General features: G+C 39.0%; 1 protein-coding gene across 3 annotated transcripts in view; it reads left to right on the top strand.

Annotated features, from left to right (window-relative positions):
- Positions 1–13,726, top strand: part of shank3b (SH3 and multiple ankyrin repeat domains 3b) — a 65,883-nt gene that overhangs the window by 21,984 nt on the left and 30,173 nt on the right. For all 3 annotated transcript variants that reach the window (XM_041781283.1, XM_041781282.1, XM_041781284.1), the window contains exons 2-6: positions 5,471–5,642; positions 5,829–6,032; positions 10,105–10,176; positions 11,472–11,580; positions 11,891–12,042. In XM_041781283.1, coding sequence (XP_041637217.1) covers positions 5,475–5,642; positions 5,829–6,032; positions 10,105–10,176; positions 11,472–11,580; positions 11,891–12,042 — 705 coding nt within the window. In that variant the 5' untranslated portion in view covers positions 5,471–5,474. The remainder of the gene's footprint in view (positions 1–5,470; positions 5,643–5,828; positions 6,033–10,104; positions 10,177–11,471; positions 11,581–11,890; positions 12,043–13,726) is intronic.

Here is a 13,726-nt window from a genome sequence, read left to right as displayed (position 1 = left end):
AGATCAGTGCAGATTCTCTGGGGGTGGAATTACACTCTACAAGAGTCTTATGTGGAAACATGATGCCAAAAAACTCAACTTTAATCAAGATAACAATAACAAGGATGTGTTTACCATGCCAAGCTAAAGAAATGCTGGTGTGCTTCATGTCTGATGAGCCCCCAGGTTAAAGGTTTTATTTAAACCTCAGGACAGAGAGGGAAACAATATTTTGCCCTCTCAAATCGTCTGAATTTAATAATCCTCTCGGGGCCGGATGGGAAGCCATAGGGGGCCTGATGTGGCCCTCAGGCCTCCAGTTGATGAACACCGGACTAGGCCATCTCTGCAGTGCATCTAGACTTTTAAAAAATGTGGAAATAGTCATTGACTAAACTTTAATTTCATTTATCCTGATAGCATCTTCAAAACAGGATTTTGAACTTGCACAAGCCTGAACTGAACTTTAGTGGAGAATTACAGACTGAAGTGATGCTGTGGTTCATGAGCTGTAAAACTGCATTTTTCTTGTAACTACTTGGTTCTTCTGCTACCTCTGTTGCAGTGAAATGAAAGCATCTATTGTAAGCTGTGTGAAGAATATTGAGCCTCATTCACCAAAATCCTTCTCAGATGTTTCTAAGAGGAACCTACGGGGGAATTAACTGCTGAACTATTCTCACCTGTGTTTTGAGGAATGTCAGGTGCTTGTAAGCTGAATGCATGTGCAGGTTTCTCCTAATTTGCAGGGATAAATGCTCTTTTTATGCCCTTATAAGGGCACGAGACTACAGGGCTGTGTGCAAACACAGACAACACAGATATCAGTAACATCCAAACTAAGATTAACTGTAAAAACAATCACAGTTCTTTGGTATGCTCCCAAAAGAGTAAGATTTAATTCTATTTTCAGCACCAGTAGTTGATATTAAATTTGCTATGAACACAATGAATGGAAAGGATGCATTCAGATGAGTTTAAAAATAATTTTATCAAGCTGTTGAAGCAGGATATTTTTTTCAAACTAAGTTTGATTCAAATATAAAGAGCATTTTTTTCATTATTTTAAGATCAAACTCTGCATGTTTAGATTAATACTCAACCGTATTTAAATCACGTATTTGTGCATATCATGTAATTATACAGAATTGTTGAACTGATAAAAATGCAGTGAAATAGAGTTAAAAATTCTCTTATTTTGTCATTCTTGATCCCTCACACCTGAGTGCTGATGAGTGCAAAATTAAAGGTTTTATCCCCTTATATCAGTGCTCAGATGCTGGTTAGTGTTCTGGAGTTTTCTTAGATGTCCTCTGTTCGTAGTTTAAAAAACAAACAAAAAAAAAAACTAACGAAGAAGAAAACTTCCGCTCTGATTGGCCCATAATGAAAGTGACCACAGAATGTTCGTCCAATCACCTTCCTAGAACTTTCTGACAAATCCTTCCCTTCCCAAACCCATTCTATGGAAGGTTTCACAGATGAATGTGAAATACACCTGTGCAGTTTATATATCAAACAGTCTATCTTACATGTCAGGTGTTTCTGCATGCAAACCAGTCTAGGCCCCGCCCTCTTATATTGTGAAGCCATGCTGTTATAACTTGTCGCTTGTCTTGCTGATATAAGCATACCGAAAAAGATGTAGTCGTTAGATGCTGGTTATGCTTTCTTTAGCTGTCCTGAAAAAAAAAGGTAAAAATGCGCAAAAGATAATCTTACATAAAAGAGGGAGAAGACATTGTCTGGATGGAAGCAGGAGCAAACCTGTATGTACCTACTTAGTATCAATAATGCCCTCACAGATGTGCAAGTGACCCATGCTATGGGAACTAATACACCCACACATCATCACAGGTGGCTTTTAAACTTTGCGTTGATATGTCTGCATGGTCCTTTCCCCTCTGGGGCTCTTGGATGTTGTATGGCTTTGGTTTTGCATGGTTTAGTCTTGACTTACATTTGTAGATGCAGGGATGTTCTGTGTTAACTGACGGTGGTTTTCTGAAGTCTTCTTGAGCCCATGTTGTAATATCCATCATAGAGTGATGACGGTTTTTAATGCATTATTTATCGTGATGCTTTTATACCTGATAATTAGGGCCCGAACACTGACCTATGGTCGGCGAGGCCCCTATTGTATCTGCTCTTTTCAGCAATTCGGGGCCTGTTTTGGGGGCCTTAACATGCCCCAGAACTCACCTAACTTTCTCCAAAATTGGAGAGGGACCCAACTGCAGTCAAGATGGCTGACATGGGCGTCGCTATACATCCAATCCATGCCGGAAGTCCCAAGCAGAAATTTCTTCTTCTAGTTGGACTCAGCTGCCAGTGTTTTTCAGTCTTTTACGCACCTAAGCCAAACCCTTGGTGCTGGATCTGAAATATATCACCTTCCCCACTGCCTTACCCTGAACCTAACCACTCGGATTTTGATGCCTAAGTCTAACCTTAGACTATGGACTTCTGGTATGGATTGATGTATGTCGGCCATCTTGTCTGTATCAAGGTACTCTTGCAAAATTGTCCCCCTGCAGAAATAGACATCTGGTGGTGGAACTTTGCAATTCCATCCTACAGTGGCTCCTGTAGGGTGCCAAAAGTGAGAGTTACATGCATGAAAATTGGTACACATATGTGTCATGATTGGAGGAAAAAAAAAGTCTCTTGGTGCCATCCTGTGAAAAGTACAGGAACCACACTACAAACAGTTAAAGGTCAAATTTTGGCATTTTCTTGGCATTTTTCACTGATGGGCACTTTACACATTTAAAATAACTCCTCCGAGGGATTTCATCTGATTGACTCCAGAATTTTTCTGCTCAAACTAGACAACCTGGAGATCTAAAGTTGTGCAAACTGTGAGTTTTTACTGGAGGGTGGGGTCATTATCAGAGCCCAATCTAAACTACTTTTTTCTACATTTTTTTTGCAGTGAAAATACACCAATAATGCCTTTTAAGTTTTTAATACTTATGCCAATCATTACCAAACTTCACAAGGATGATCGCACACTGATCCTGAACACATTCATACATCAATGTCATTACTTTGTCACAGCACTCCCTTCTGGCAATTCATCATTTCTGCCCCTAATTTTTGGAATTTTACCTTTAAATATTCAGCCCCCGCACATCATTCAGCCTAGGCTTCTGATTATTTGTCTGCATATGGGTCATCATCTGACCTACAAAAAAGCCTCTTGGACCCATGGCCAAATCCAAACAGGAAAACATGCACCAGGTTGCAAGGACCCTTCAGTTCTGCTTGCAGTCGTAGTTTCTAACAAACCCTGAAGGCAATGAGGTTTAAAAATATCTTGTCTTTGTGTGGCATTCAGTTGAAAATAGGTCTGAAAGGATTTGCAAATCACTGTTTCTTGTTTTATTTCACATCTTACACCATGTCCCAGCATTTTAGGAACTGGAGTGTGTATTACAGAGGTCCCATGAAGCCTGATACTCTTCCTCTTCCAGTAGGATCTCAAGCCTTGCTGTTAAAGTGGAGGCTGAACTTTCCTCCAGAGCGATTCCACACCTCTGTGTGTGTTTTATGTTTCTCTGCGTGTGAGCACATTTTACTCGGGGTGGAAAAACAGGATGTGATGTAACATCCGCGGGCCATTATTAGCGTTGAAGAAGGTGGAGGTCGGAGTCAGCAGACAATCTGAATAATATTCAGACGAAACTGCAGAGAGCTGCCTGCTTTTTGGAGAGTCGTCAGCAGACCTTTGTCACAGTGTTCCTGGAAATCACAAGTGTAATTAATTAAATTAATATGGCGGTGTTACTTTTTATTATGCAGCGGGGCACCTTAATGGAGAGCAGCCATCATCGCTGTTATTACTTACACCTTCAAAAATGCAAAATGTCGGCAGTGAGAAAAGTCTGTGGGAGGCTGTCAGAGTCATGCTAATCTATCTCTGTGTCTCTCAAACACCCAGCTGTTAATGTTTTTTAATAATGCAAGGATATCTCCCTATCCAATAAAAAATAAATGCCTCCAAGAAAATGACCTGTTTTAGGGTATGCATTATTTAAAATGAACTTAAGTGCCATGCTAGCAGCTCTGTAAGGGTTTGATTGTACAGTGGCAAAAAGGTTAAAAGTTTAAAAAAGGAGAGAAAAAGTTGAGAAAACCATCCTGTAGGACAATCCCAGCACCTCGTCAGTCTCCCTTCCTTGTCTGAGCCAGGAGTTCTCAACCTTTTCAGCCCGTGACCCCTTAAATACAGTTGCCAGAGACCGGGGACCCCCACTGTACCTGAAGGTGGCTGAATACAGCCATGCACAATTTGGAATAGTCATGTGCAGACAAGGCCGTCTAAAAGGGGGGATAAAGGGAGAGCTTTCTGGCCCCCAGGCAAACTGGGGGCCCATGAAGGCCAGCAAAACCATGGTCCTTTGTAAAGTTAAACTGTGATATTCATAATTCATATTAAAAATGTTTTTAAAACTGCTACAGTGGGTTAATAATGGCAAAAATGGTGGAAACGGTTGTGAAATTGGATTTTAAAAGTAGCAGAAATGGTTTAGAGTGGCAAAAATTAGATAAAAATGGCAAAATAAAGGTAAAAATGAGTTAAAGTGGCTAAAATTGCATTAATTTGGCAAAAATTGGTTAACTGAGAAAGAAAATAAAGTCAGAAATTGGTTAAACTAGCAAAAATGGGCATATCAAATGGTAAATTGGGGTTAAAATGGGAAAATTTGAGTGTAAAAAGTGGTTAAAAGGGGTAAGTAGTAGCAATAATGGGTCAACAGAGACAACATTCAGCTTAAGTGGCAAAACTGGACTTAGAAGTGGCAAAAACGGGAAAAAAATAGTGGTGGAAAGGGTTTAAAACTTTAAAATGTGGTAAAATTGGTGGGAAAAATGATGAAAAGGGGTTTAAATTTTGACAATATTGGTGTAAAGCAGCAACAGTGTAATTGTAAAAATATTCATAGTTTTTTAGAGGCAACTGGCGACCCCCTCTCAGTTGTCTCGCAACCCCAAAGGGGGTCCCGACCTCAAGGTTGAGAACCACTGGTCTACGCCAACGCTAGCAACAGAAAGGAAAATAGAAGCAGGGCGAGGGGGTTAAATGGCGTGCTGCTTTGCGGTGGACAGTACAAGAGGAGATTGAATTAGGCTGATTTTGCCTGTGAGGATCCATTTTATAAATTGCATTTTTGGTCATAAATTTAAAGGTTTTTCCTGATGTAGTTGGCCTGTATTAATCTATTACGGGTCATTTTGTCGTGTTTACTGGTTCCCAAATTTCCCCAAGTTGAAGAAAAGCAAGATAACGCTGCTTTTATTAGCATCAACTGTGAAATAATCAAGAACAAAGCTCTGGCAACACCAGGACCAGGCTGGTAATTCTGTTCGTATCCCGGACTAGCCCCCAGACAATGATGTGATGATGCACACACGTCTGGCTATTATACCAGAGCCTTAAACACGTATGATTTTACTCACGTAGCTTTCTTTCTGTTTCCTGTTTCAGCCACATGCCTCTGAGTCCGGCTGCTGACACCAAACATGATCGCCAACGGCAACAGGCGGTTACAAACGGCAACCCGACAGGCTCTGCTGTTGCCAGGGACGACGACGGAGATGACACGCCCTCCGGAACCAGCATCGTCGTCCGCATCGGCATCCCGGACCTTCAGCAGACGGTAAAAAAAAAAAAAAAAAAAAAAAAAAAGACAATACCCAGACGACATACTAATGTAGATCTCAGCTGAGTGAATTTCTAAATCAGAACCTAATGAACGGATCAGCAGGACAAACCTGTGTGTGTCTGTCTGTGTCCGTCTGTCTCTTTCTCTGTCTGTCTGTCTCTCTGTCTCTGACCCTCTCAGAAGTGTTTGCGGTTGGACCCAGAGTTACCAGTTTGGACCAGTAAGCAGAAGGTTCTGGTGACGTTGACTCAGTCTCTGTCGGATGTTTTGAACTATGGTCTCTTCCAGCCGGCGTTCAACGGCCGAGCCGGAAAGTTTCTGGACGAGGAGCGGCTGCTGAAGGAGTATCCTCTCCCTCCCATCACGCCCATCCCATACCTGGAGGTACAGGATAGAAGCTCTGTTATAGTAAAGGGGCAATCCGCTGTTTTTCTGTGTTTATATCTGTTAATGAATCCTATGAAAAGACCACATTTATGTTTTTCCATACTTGAGGGCTGATTAGCTCTTAGTCACTCACATTGATTTATGGCTTTTTACTCTTTTGAAAATCAGTGATATAAAGCTCTGAATCATTGATTTCTATTGGTTTGACTCTTAATTGTTTTTTAACTGATAAATTCATCAGTGAAAAGTCAGGCTTTGCAATCTCGCTGGTCAAAATGCATGCAAGAATTCAGTTTGCAAGTATTAATGATTACTATTGCTCCGTTTGTTCCCTTTTTCAAGAAACTTTAAAGAAATATAGAGTTAAAATTATACTCTAAATTGGCAATGTATCCTATGAGATACAGATAATAAAATGGAAAATGGAGAACATATTTTGATAAGTGAAACAGTGAAATTAAGTTATTTTAGGGCTTGGTGATGTAATCTAAAAATAAATACTCTATTTTTTAAACACAAAACTCAATTTAGGATTTTATTCAATCTTTTCTGCATAAAAACTGCTAACAAAAAAAATAAACTATGACAAGTTTTGCTTTTATTTCACAATAATATTCAACAAAAATAAACTGAGCGTCCTTTAGGGGCTGAAGTGGAGATTATCATTTCAATGCTAAAAATGCTGTATGTAGTTCATTTACATTAACACTCACAATCTGAACATTTTTGCCTTCTTAAGTTAACAGCAGCATGTTTTCCTTTTTTAATACTGTGTATACAGGAACAGTGTGTAAATAAAAGAGGTAGCATCAACTTTTGGTTTAACTTCAGAGAAGAAAATCAGGAACTTCATTCACAAAATTTTGCTTTTGATAAATCAGTTTATCACCCAGGATGTTGGTAACCTAAACTGATACATTCAAGACTAATAAATCAGTAATACTGATTAATATTTGCTGATCTCCAGAAACCACCGGTGGTTTTCAAGCGCTTTGCACATCCACAGCATGACCATGGGGTTCACGTACCCTAGGCCAGTGGTTCTCAAATGGTGTGGCAAGGTACACTAGTGTGCCTTGAGACAAATCTAGGTGTGCCTCGGAAATCTGGCTGGACCCTTGAGAAACCCCAGAGAATGGACCCTCCCCAGCTGTGATTTATTGATGATATCAGTGTATGTGTGTTAGCTCAGTAGCATTGGTGCTAGCATCCTGGCTAACAGTTAGCTCATTTGGCGAGCTATTATTGAGTTGAAATTGGTGTTGAAATGATCATTTTTCATACTACTTTTTACCAAGTTAACCAGTGTTTCTACCCATTTTGCCATTAATTTTGTCAACTTAAACCATTTCTGCTGCTTTTTTGCAATTTTACAACTTTTTAAAAATACTTTTGACCCATTTTTTGCTACTTTTTTGGAACTTTTTCCACATTTAACCATTTTTTTGCTACCTTGTGACAGTTTTGCTTACTTTTGCTATTATTTGGACATTTTTTGCCAATTTTTTCATCAGTTTTTACCAAGTTTTAGCAACTTTGACCCTTTTTTGCCACTTGTAACCTATTTTGTCACCTTTTTGACACTTTCAACCCATTTTTGCCACCTTACTAATTTTCACTCACTTTGCCTTTCTGTGGCCACTTTTTTGCCTAATTTTGCTCTTTTTTAAAAAATAAAAACACTTTAAAACCATTTTAACCACCTTTTTACAACATTTAACCCCTTTGTCCAATTGTAAGCCGTTTTTGCCACCTTTTTTGACATGTTCAAAATGTTTTGCCACTTTTTGCCCAATTTTGCCATGTTTTATCATCACTTTGACCAATTTTTGCCACCTTTCAGGCACCTTTTGCCCACTTCTGCCTCCACCAGTTGTCTGGACCCCAGAAACCTCTCCCCTTTTTCCCCCCTTATGGCCCACCTTGACTGTTATATTATTTAAGAGGTCTATTTTGTATTGATATGAATATGGTGTGCCTTGAGATTTTGGCTTAACCTTAGGTGTGCCTTGGGCGAAAAAAGTTTGAAAACCACTGCCCTAGTCTATACTGACCCCACATCCTCCCTTTACTCCACCCTAAAGGTGTGGACTTTTTCATCTTTTCATTGGATTATTTCCTTATCCCCTGATGATGTGCAAGGACATCCAGAGCACAATGGGGATTCCCAGCTCTTTGGGAATGATCCAGCACTTGGTACTTGGTAAATAGTTGTTGTGAAGTCTAATGAATGGCGATTAGTGATCCCACATTTTCCTTGATTCATTGTTGCTGTCTAATAACAAAAAAAAAAAACTAAAAAAAAAAAAAAAAAAAATACATAAACAACGTATATTTTAGGTACTCTGCCTTAAACTCTACACGGCAGCACTTGCGTCCAATTGGACCTGAAGCACTTGATGGCACTTACTGATGTTGTTTCTTCTTGTCTAGATCATTGCTTGTGTTGTTCTTGCTCTCAAATGTACGTCGCTTTGGAGAAAAGCGTCTGCTAAATGACATTGTAACATTGTAACATCAATCCTCCTCACTCGCCATACTACTGCAGCCATAATTTTTGACCCAAACATGCCAGAAAGTTCTGCACAGTTCTGCATTTGCCCCATAACTCCTGGACGCATAAAACAACAGAACAAACTTTTGAATTAGCTTCCTTCTTAGGTCAACATCGTCATCAAATGTGCAAAAGAGTAAATTTGGTGAAATCAATCATATACAAGGAAAATATCCTGGTATAACTTAAACATTAAAAGTAAAGATAAATAAAATAATTAATTGATTGGTCAATTAAGCAGCAACAAAGCATAGAACTGTGAAAGCAATTACAAAACTTAAAGCAACGGCAGTTGGCATTTATTTTTCTGTAATGCTAACATGAGCCTGCAAACCCCAGCATCACCTCCTACCATTACTGGATAATATCTATACATTTTAATAAATTACTGCAGCTTGAAGTTAATTCCATTTAATTTTGCATTTACATATAAGCTTGCAACTGATTGTCTATTTTGGTAAAGACCTGTATCAACAAGTTACCTGATGAGCTAAAGCTGAAATTGCGTGTGCAGGTGTGTGTGCAGAGTGAAGGAAAAAAGCTTTGGCTATGTGAGATTGATCACCTTAAATTTTGTGGTTTCCAAAGTGGAGGTCAGGGCCAGCAGAGGGGTCACATGACTCAAAAGAACAAAGAGAAATTTCAAATTGGTTTACCTTATCCATTATTGTGGAAATTATTCTTAAAATTAATTCAATTTTGAATAAAACTAGTTATTCAGTGAGATTTGCACTTAAATGTTAGTAACGTGTGCAAAAAAATCCTAAAATATAAATTTGTACATGATGCTTTGGAAACATCGCTTCGACTAGAGTCCCGGGACTCTGACTCTCTTATTTTGGGGGTCACAGGCTGAAAAGTTTGGGAACACCTTCCTCCCAGCCAGCATGTCCTTGTGGGCCCCACATGGGTTATATGTGTGCTGCAGTATGGGTCCCATGTGGGTTTGTCCATGGGTTCCATGGCGGCCCCACCATCAAGATAGATCCTAGTCCTACTAGATGGGTGCTATGTGGGTCTGTTATGGGGTGATCAACACTTGCAGTTCAAATGGACAATCACAGGTGGGGTCACCATGGAACCCACAGATAAATCCACATGGGACCCATATTGAAGCCTGCATATAGCCCATATGGGGCCCACGTGGACCTGCTGGCTGGGCTTAAATAACACTACATAGCCAGTTTTAATACAAGGACACTGTGAATGCAGTCTTACATGTCACACTGATGGGTATGTGCATTATATCTTACCTTTATTTGCTAAAAATCCCAAATAAAGCTTGACTTTGTCCCGTCTTACATCTTTTTGATATTCAAATTTGAAGAGAGGGCTTTTAGTGTGCAGAGCATGCTTGATTGTCCAGATAAATCTGGACAAACACAAAATAATCCATGCAATTCTGTCAGTTTTGGTCTTTTCATGGGATTTAATGGTTTGACTGCTCTGATTATATATGTAAGAGTCTGCAGTAGAGACTTAAACCATCGCTAACCTCTGACCTTTTCTTTACAGTTTCGTTATAAGAGGAGAGTTTACACGCAGAGCTACGTGGACGATAAACAGCTGGCCAAGCTTCACACCAAGGTACACACACTCAAAGACTCACATGCTTACCCATCTAGAGCAGGGGTGTCAAACTCAAGGCCCGGGGGCCAAATCTGGCCCGTGGTACAGTTATACGGCCCGCAGGATGATATAATATTTTTATTTTAACTGGCCCACCAGTATGAGGTCTGCAGATTTCCTACATAAAAATGTAAATTTAACCTTGATAATTTAATATATCCTTGCTTAGTGATAAAAAAAAAAGAAAAACAAAAGAGTAAAAATTATCGGAAAAAAAATCAGGAATGTGGGGAAAAAAATTATTTGTGTTTTCATCTCATACTTTCAATATTGCATCTCAGAATTATGACTTAAACCTACAATTTTGACTTTTTATGTCATATCTTAACCTTTTCAATTCACAATTTTAACTTTTATCACACATTTTGACCTTCTGGATTCACAATTTTAAGTTTTAAGTCATATTTTGACCTTTTTCACTAAATATTTCAAATTTCATCACGTTTTAACCTTCCAATTCCTAACTTTGACTTTTAATCTCATATTTCTATCTGTTAGACTCAAAATTTATGATTTGAACTCATATTTTGACCTTCTAAACTCATTATTTTGACTTTCTTTTTCATATATTTACTTGAAAAACATTATTTTTTATAAATTTAATAATTTCTTTTTACTTTTTGTACTCATGTATTTAATTTTTCAATCTCAGTTTGAGCTCTTAGACTTAGCATTTTGACTTTTTAAATTTCACTTGTTTTTTTCCCCCATAACTTTTCACTGGTGAAAATGAGATGATAGTTTGTGGTTAAATCTTGACCCTGTTAGGCCCTCAGGTTAGACCTAAATTCAGAGTCCGGCCCCTGCTGTGACTGAGTTTGACTCTCCTGATCTAAAGGCTTTGTATGGTCACATGAAGTGGAAATGCAAAGCCTTTTAAAGTGCATGATAATAAACAGGAATTCCATGTTTTCTCAGAGTAATCGCCTCAGTGGAGGAAATTTCCACTCTGACTTGTATATTAAAGAGATTTTGCTGTTAGAGGTGCACTTTTTCTTCACATTAATGCTCTGTTATTATCTATCTTATCATAATTATTTTTTATATCGTTTTATTATTTTTCTATGAATTTTATTTAATGTCTGTGTGGAGATGAAAGTGATGTGTATGTATATCCTATTTTATTATATTTATTTTTATCTGTGTATTTTAATCTTAATCATTCAGGATGCACGGATAATTTCGTTGTACTTTTTGTGCAATGACAATAAAGGCTGAATTGAAGTATTAAATTTAGTAAATGCATTTTTCAGGCAAACTTAAAGCGCTTTATGGAACATGTTCATCAGAAGAATGTGGAGAAAGTTTCAAAATGGTTAGAAAAAGGCCTGGACCCCAACTTCCATGACTCAGACAGTGGAGGTGAGCACAGACACACGCACAAATATCCAAACAATATGCTAATATGATACGTTTTGTTCTTAAGATACTTTTTAAATATATATTTCTGGAGCCAAACATCAAAAATAACCTTTAAAAAGCCATTATGTAAATGAATGCATAATTGTGTTCTTAAAATTCCTCCTCAGGTAATTAAAACCTCCACATCCCTAGTCGAATCACCGCCGCCATGACCCCGTGTCCTCAGTCCCACATATTTCTTTTATTTCCTGTGATGTGTTCTTATTTTGGAGCAGTAATAACCTCCGTGTCTCGGTTATTTGTGTCCCAGAGTGTCCTCTGACTCTGGCCGTCCAGCTGGAGGAGAGCTGCGATTTGATTAAAGTCCTCCGCAATGGAGGAGCTCACCTGGACTTCAGGACCCGGGACGGGATCACGGCTCTGCACCGGGCCGTCCTCTGCAGGAACAGCACCTCTCTCACTGTGAGGAACAACACGGCTCTTTTCTATAGTGGTCTTATTCTTATATTCCTTTACCTGATGAGTCATCGTAGAATATTGAACACAGGCCGCATGTCTGAACAATCTATAGGTTCAGAAACTAAAGACATGACTGCATTTATTCAACCTGCAACAAGAAAACATTATAGGAACCCCTGATGGAAGTATGTCCTATTCATGCATCTGAGGGGCAACAGATCGTACAACTCCAATTCCAAAATAGTTGGTACACTGTGCAAAATGTAAATTAAAAAAAGAATGCAATCCTATATTTTTCACAATAAAATGTAAACAACATATCAGATGTTGAAACTGAGAAATTTTACCATTTCAAGAAGCTCATTTTAAATATGATGGCTTTTGATGATCTGAGGCTGAAAAGTAAGCAGTACTAATGAAAAAAGCTGGAGGATCATTTTGCAGCTAATTGGGTTAATTGTCAGCAGGCCAGTCATGTGACTGGGTATAAAAGGAGCATTTTAGAAGTAAAGATGGGCAGAGGTTCATCAATCTGCCAAAAGGCATGTCTCAAAACTATGGAACAATTTCAGGAAAATGTTCCTCCATGTAAAATTCGGAAGACTTTAAATATTCTACCATCTACAGTCCATAAAATCATCAAAAGATTCAGAGAATCTGGAGAAATCTCTGAGCGTGGGACGAGGCTGAAGGGGCCTTCAGGGGCCACTGCATTCAAAACAGACACGATTCTGTACTGAAATCACTGCATGGGCTCAGGAACACTTCCAGAAATCATTGTCGGTTGACCCAGTTGGCCGTACCATCCACAAATGACAGTTAAAGTCAACAAGAAGCCATATGTGAACAGGATCCAGAAACACCGCCATCTTCTCTGGGCCAAAGCTCATTTACAATGGACCAAGGCTGAATGGAAAACTGTTCCGTGGTCAGATGGATCAAAAATTTGAGGTTCTTTCTGGAAACTGTGGATGCCGTGTCCTGTAAATCAGTTGTTCTGAGGCTTTTTGCTCGGAGGACCCCCCTGCTTGTTTCATAAAAAATGGTGAGCCCCCCAGGACCAAAAGTAGTGTCAACTTTATATGTTTTCAGTGTTAAAATCCCACTAAAACAGGCCTGTTAACATTTGTCACTACAGAACGACCTTTTCATGAACCATCCAGTAAGTACATAGGTTATATTCAATTTAGTTAATATATCCAAATCTAATTTTGACAACCTTGAAACAGGAAAAAGCCTTGCTTGAAATCTTTGGCACCCTGCCCAGGGGGGCCCAGACCCTAGACTGGGAACCAGTGCTGGAGGCTAAAGAGGAAAGGAGATACCACATCCATCACATCAGCATGGCTTCACAGGAGAAGAGTTTAGTTTCTGAACTCTTCTACTAGTCCAGACCTTTCACCAATAGAAGACATTTGGAACATAAGAATAAGAAATGAAAGAAGACCCAGGACTGTTGAGCAGCTAGAACTCTACATTGGACAAGAATGGGACAACATTCCTCCACTTAAAGTCCAGAAACTGGTCTTACCTTTGAGGCCTTTTGTTTAAAGAAGAGGGGATGCTACGCAATGGTAAACATGGCCCTGTCCCAACTTTTTTGAGATATTTTGCTGCCATCAAATTCAAAATGAGCTAATGTTTTCATGAAATGTCTCAGTTCATCATATGATATGTTGTTTATGTT

Source organism: Cheilinus undulatus, linkage group 23 (genome assembly GCF_018320785.1).
Source record: "Cheilinus undulatus linkage group 23, ASM1832078v1, whole genome shotgun sequence".
Classification (NCBI taxonomy): Eukaryota; Metazoa; Chordata; class Actinopteri; order Labriformes; family Labridae; genus Cheilinus; species Cheilinus undulatus.
Note: the sequence above shows the minus strand (reverse complement) of the source record. Positions and strands in the feature narration are given on the sequence as shown.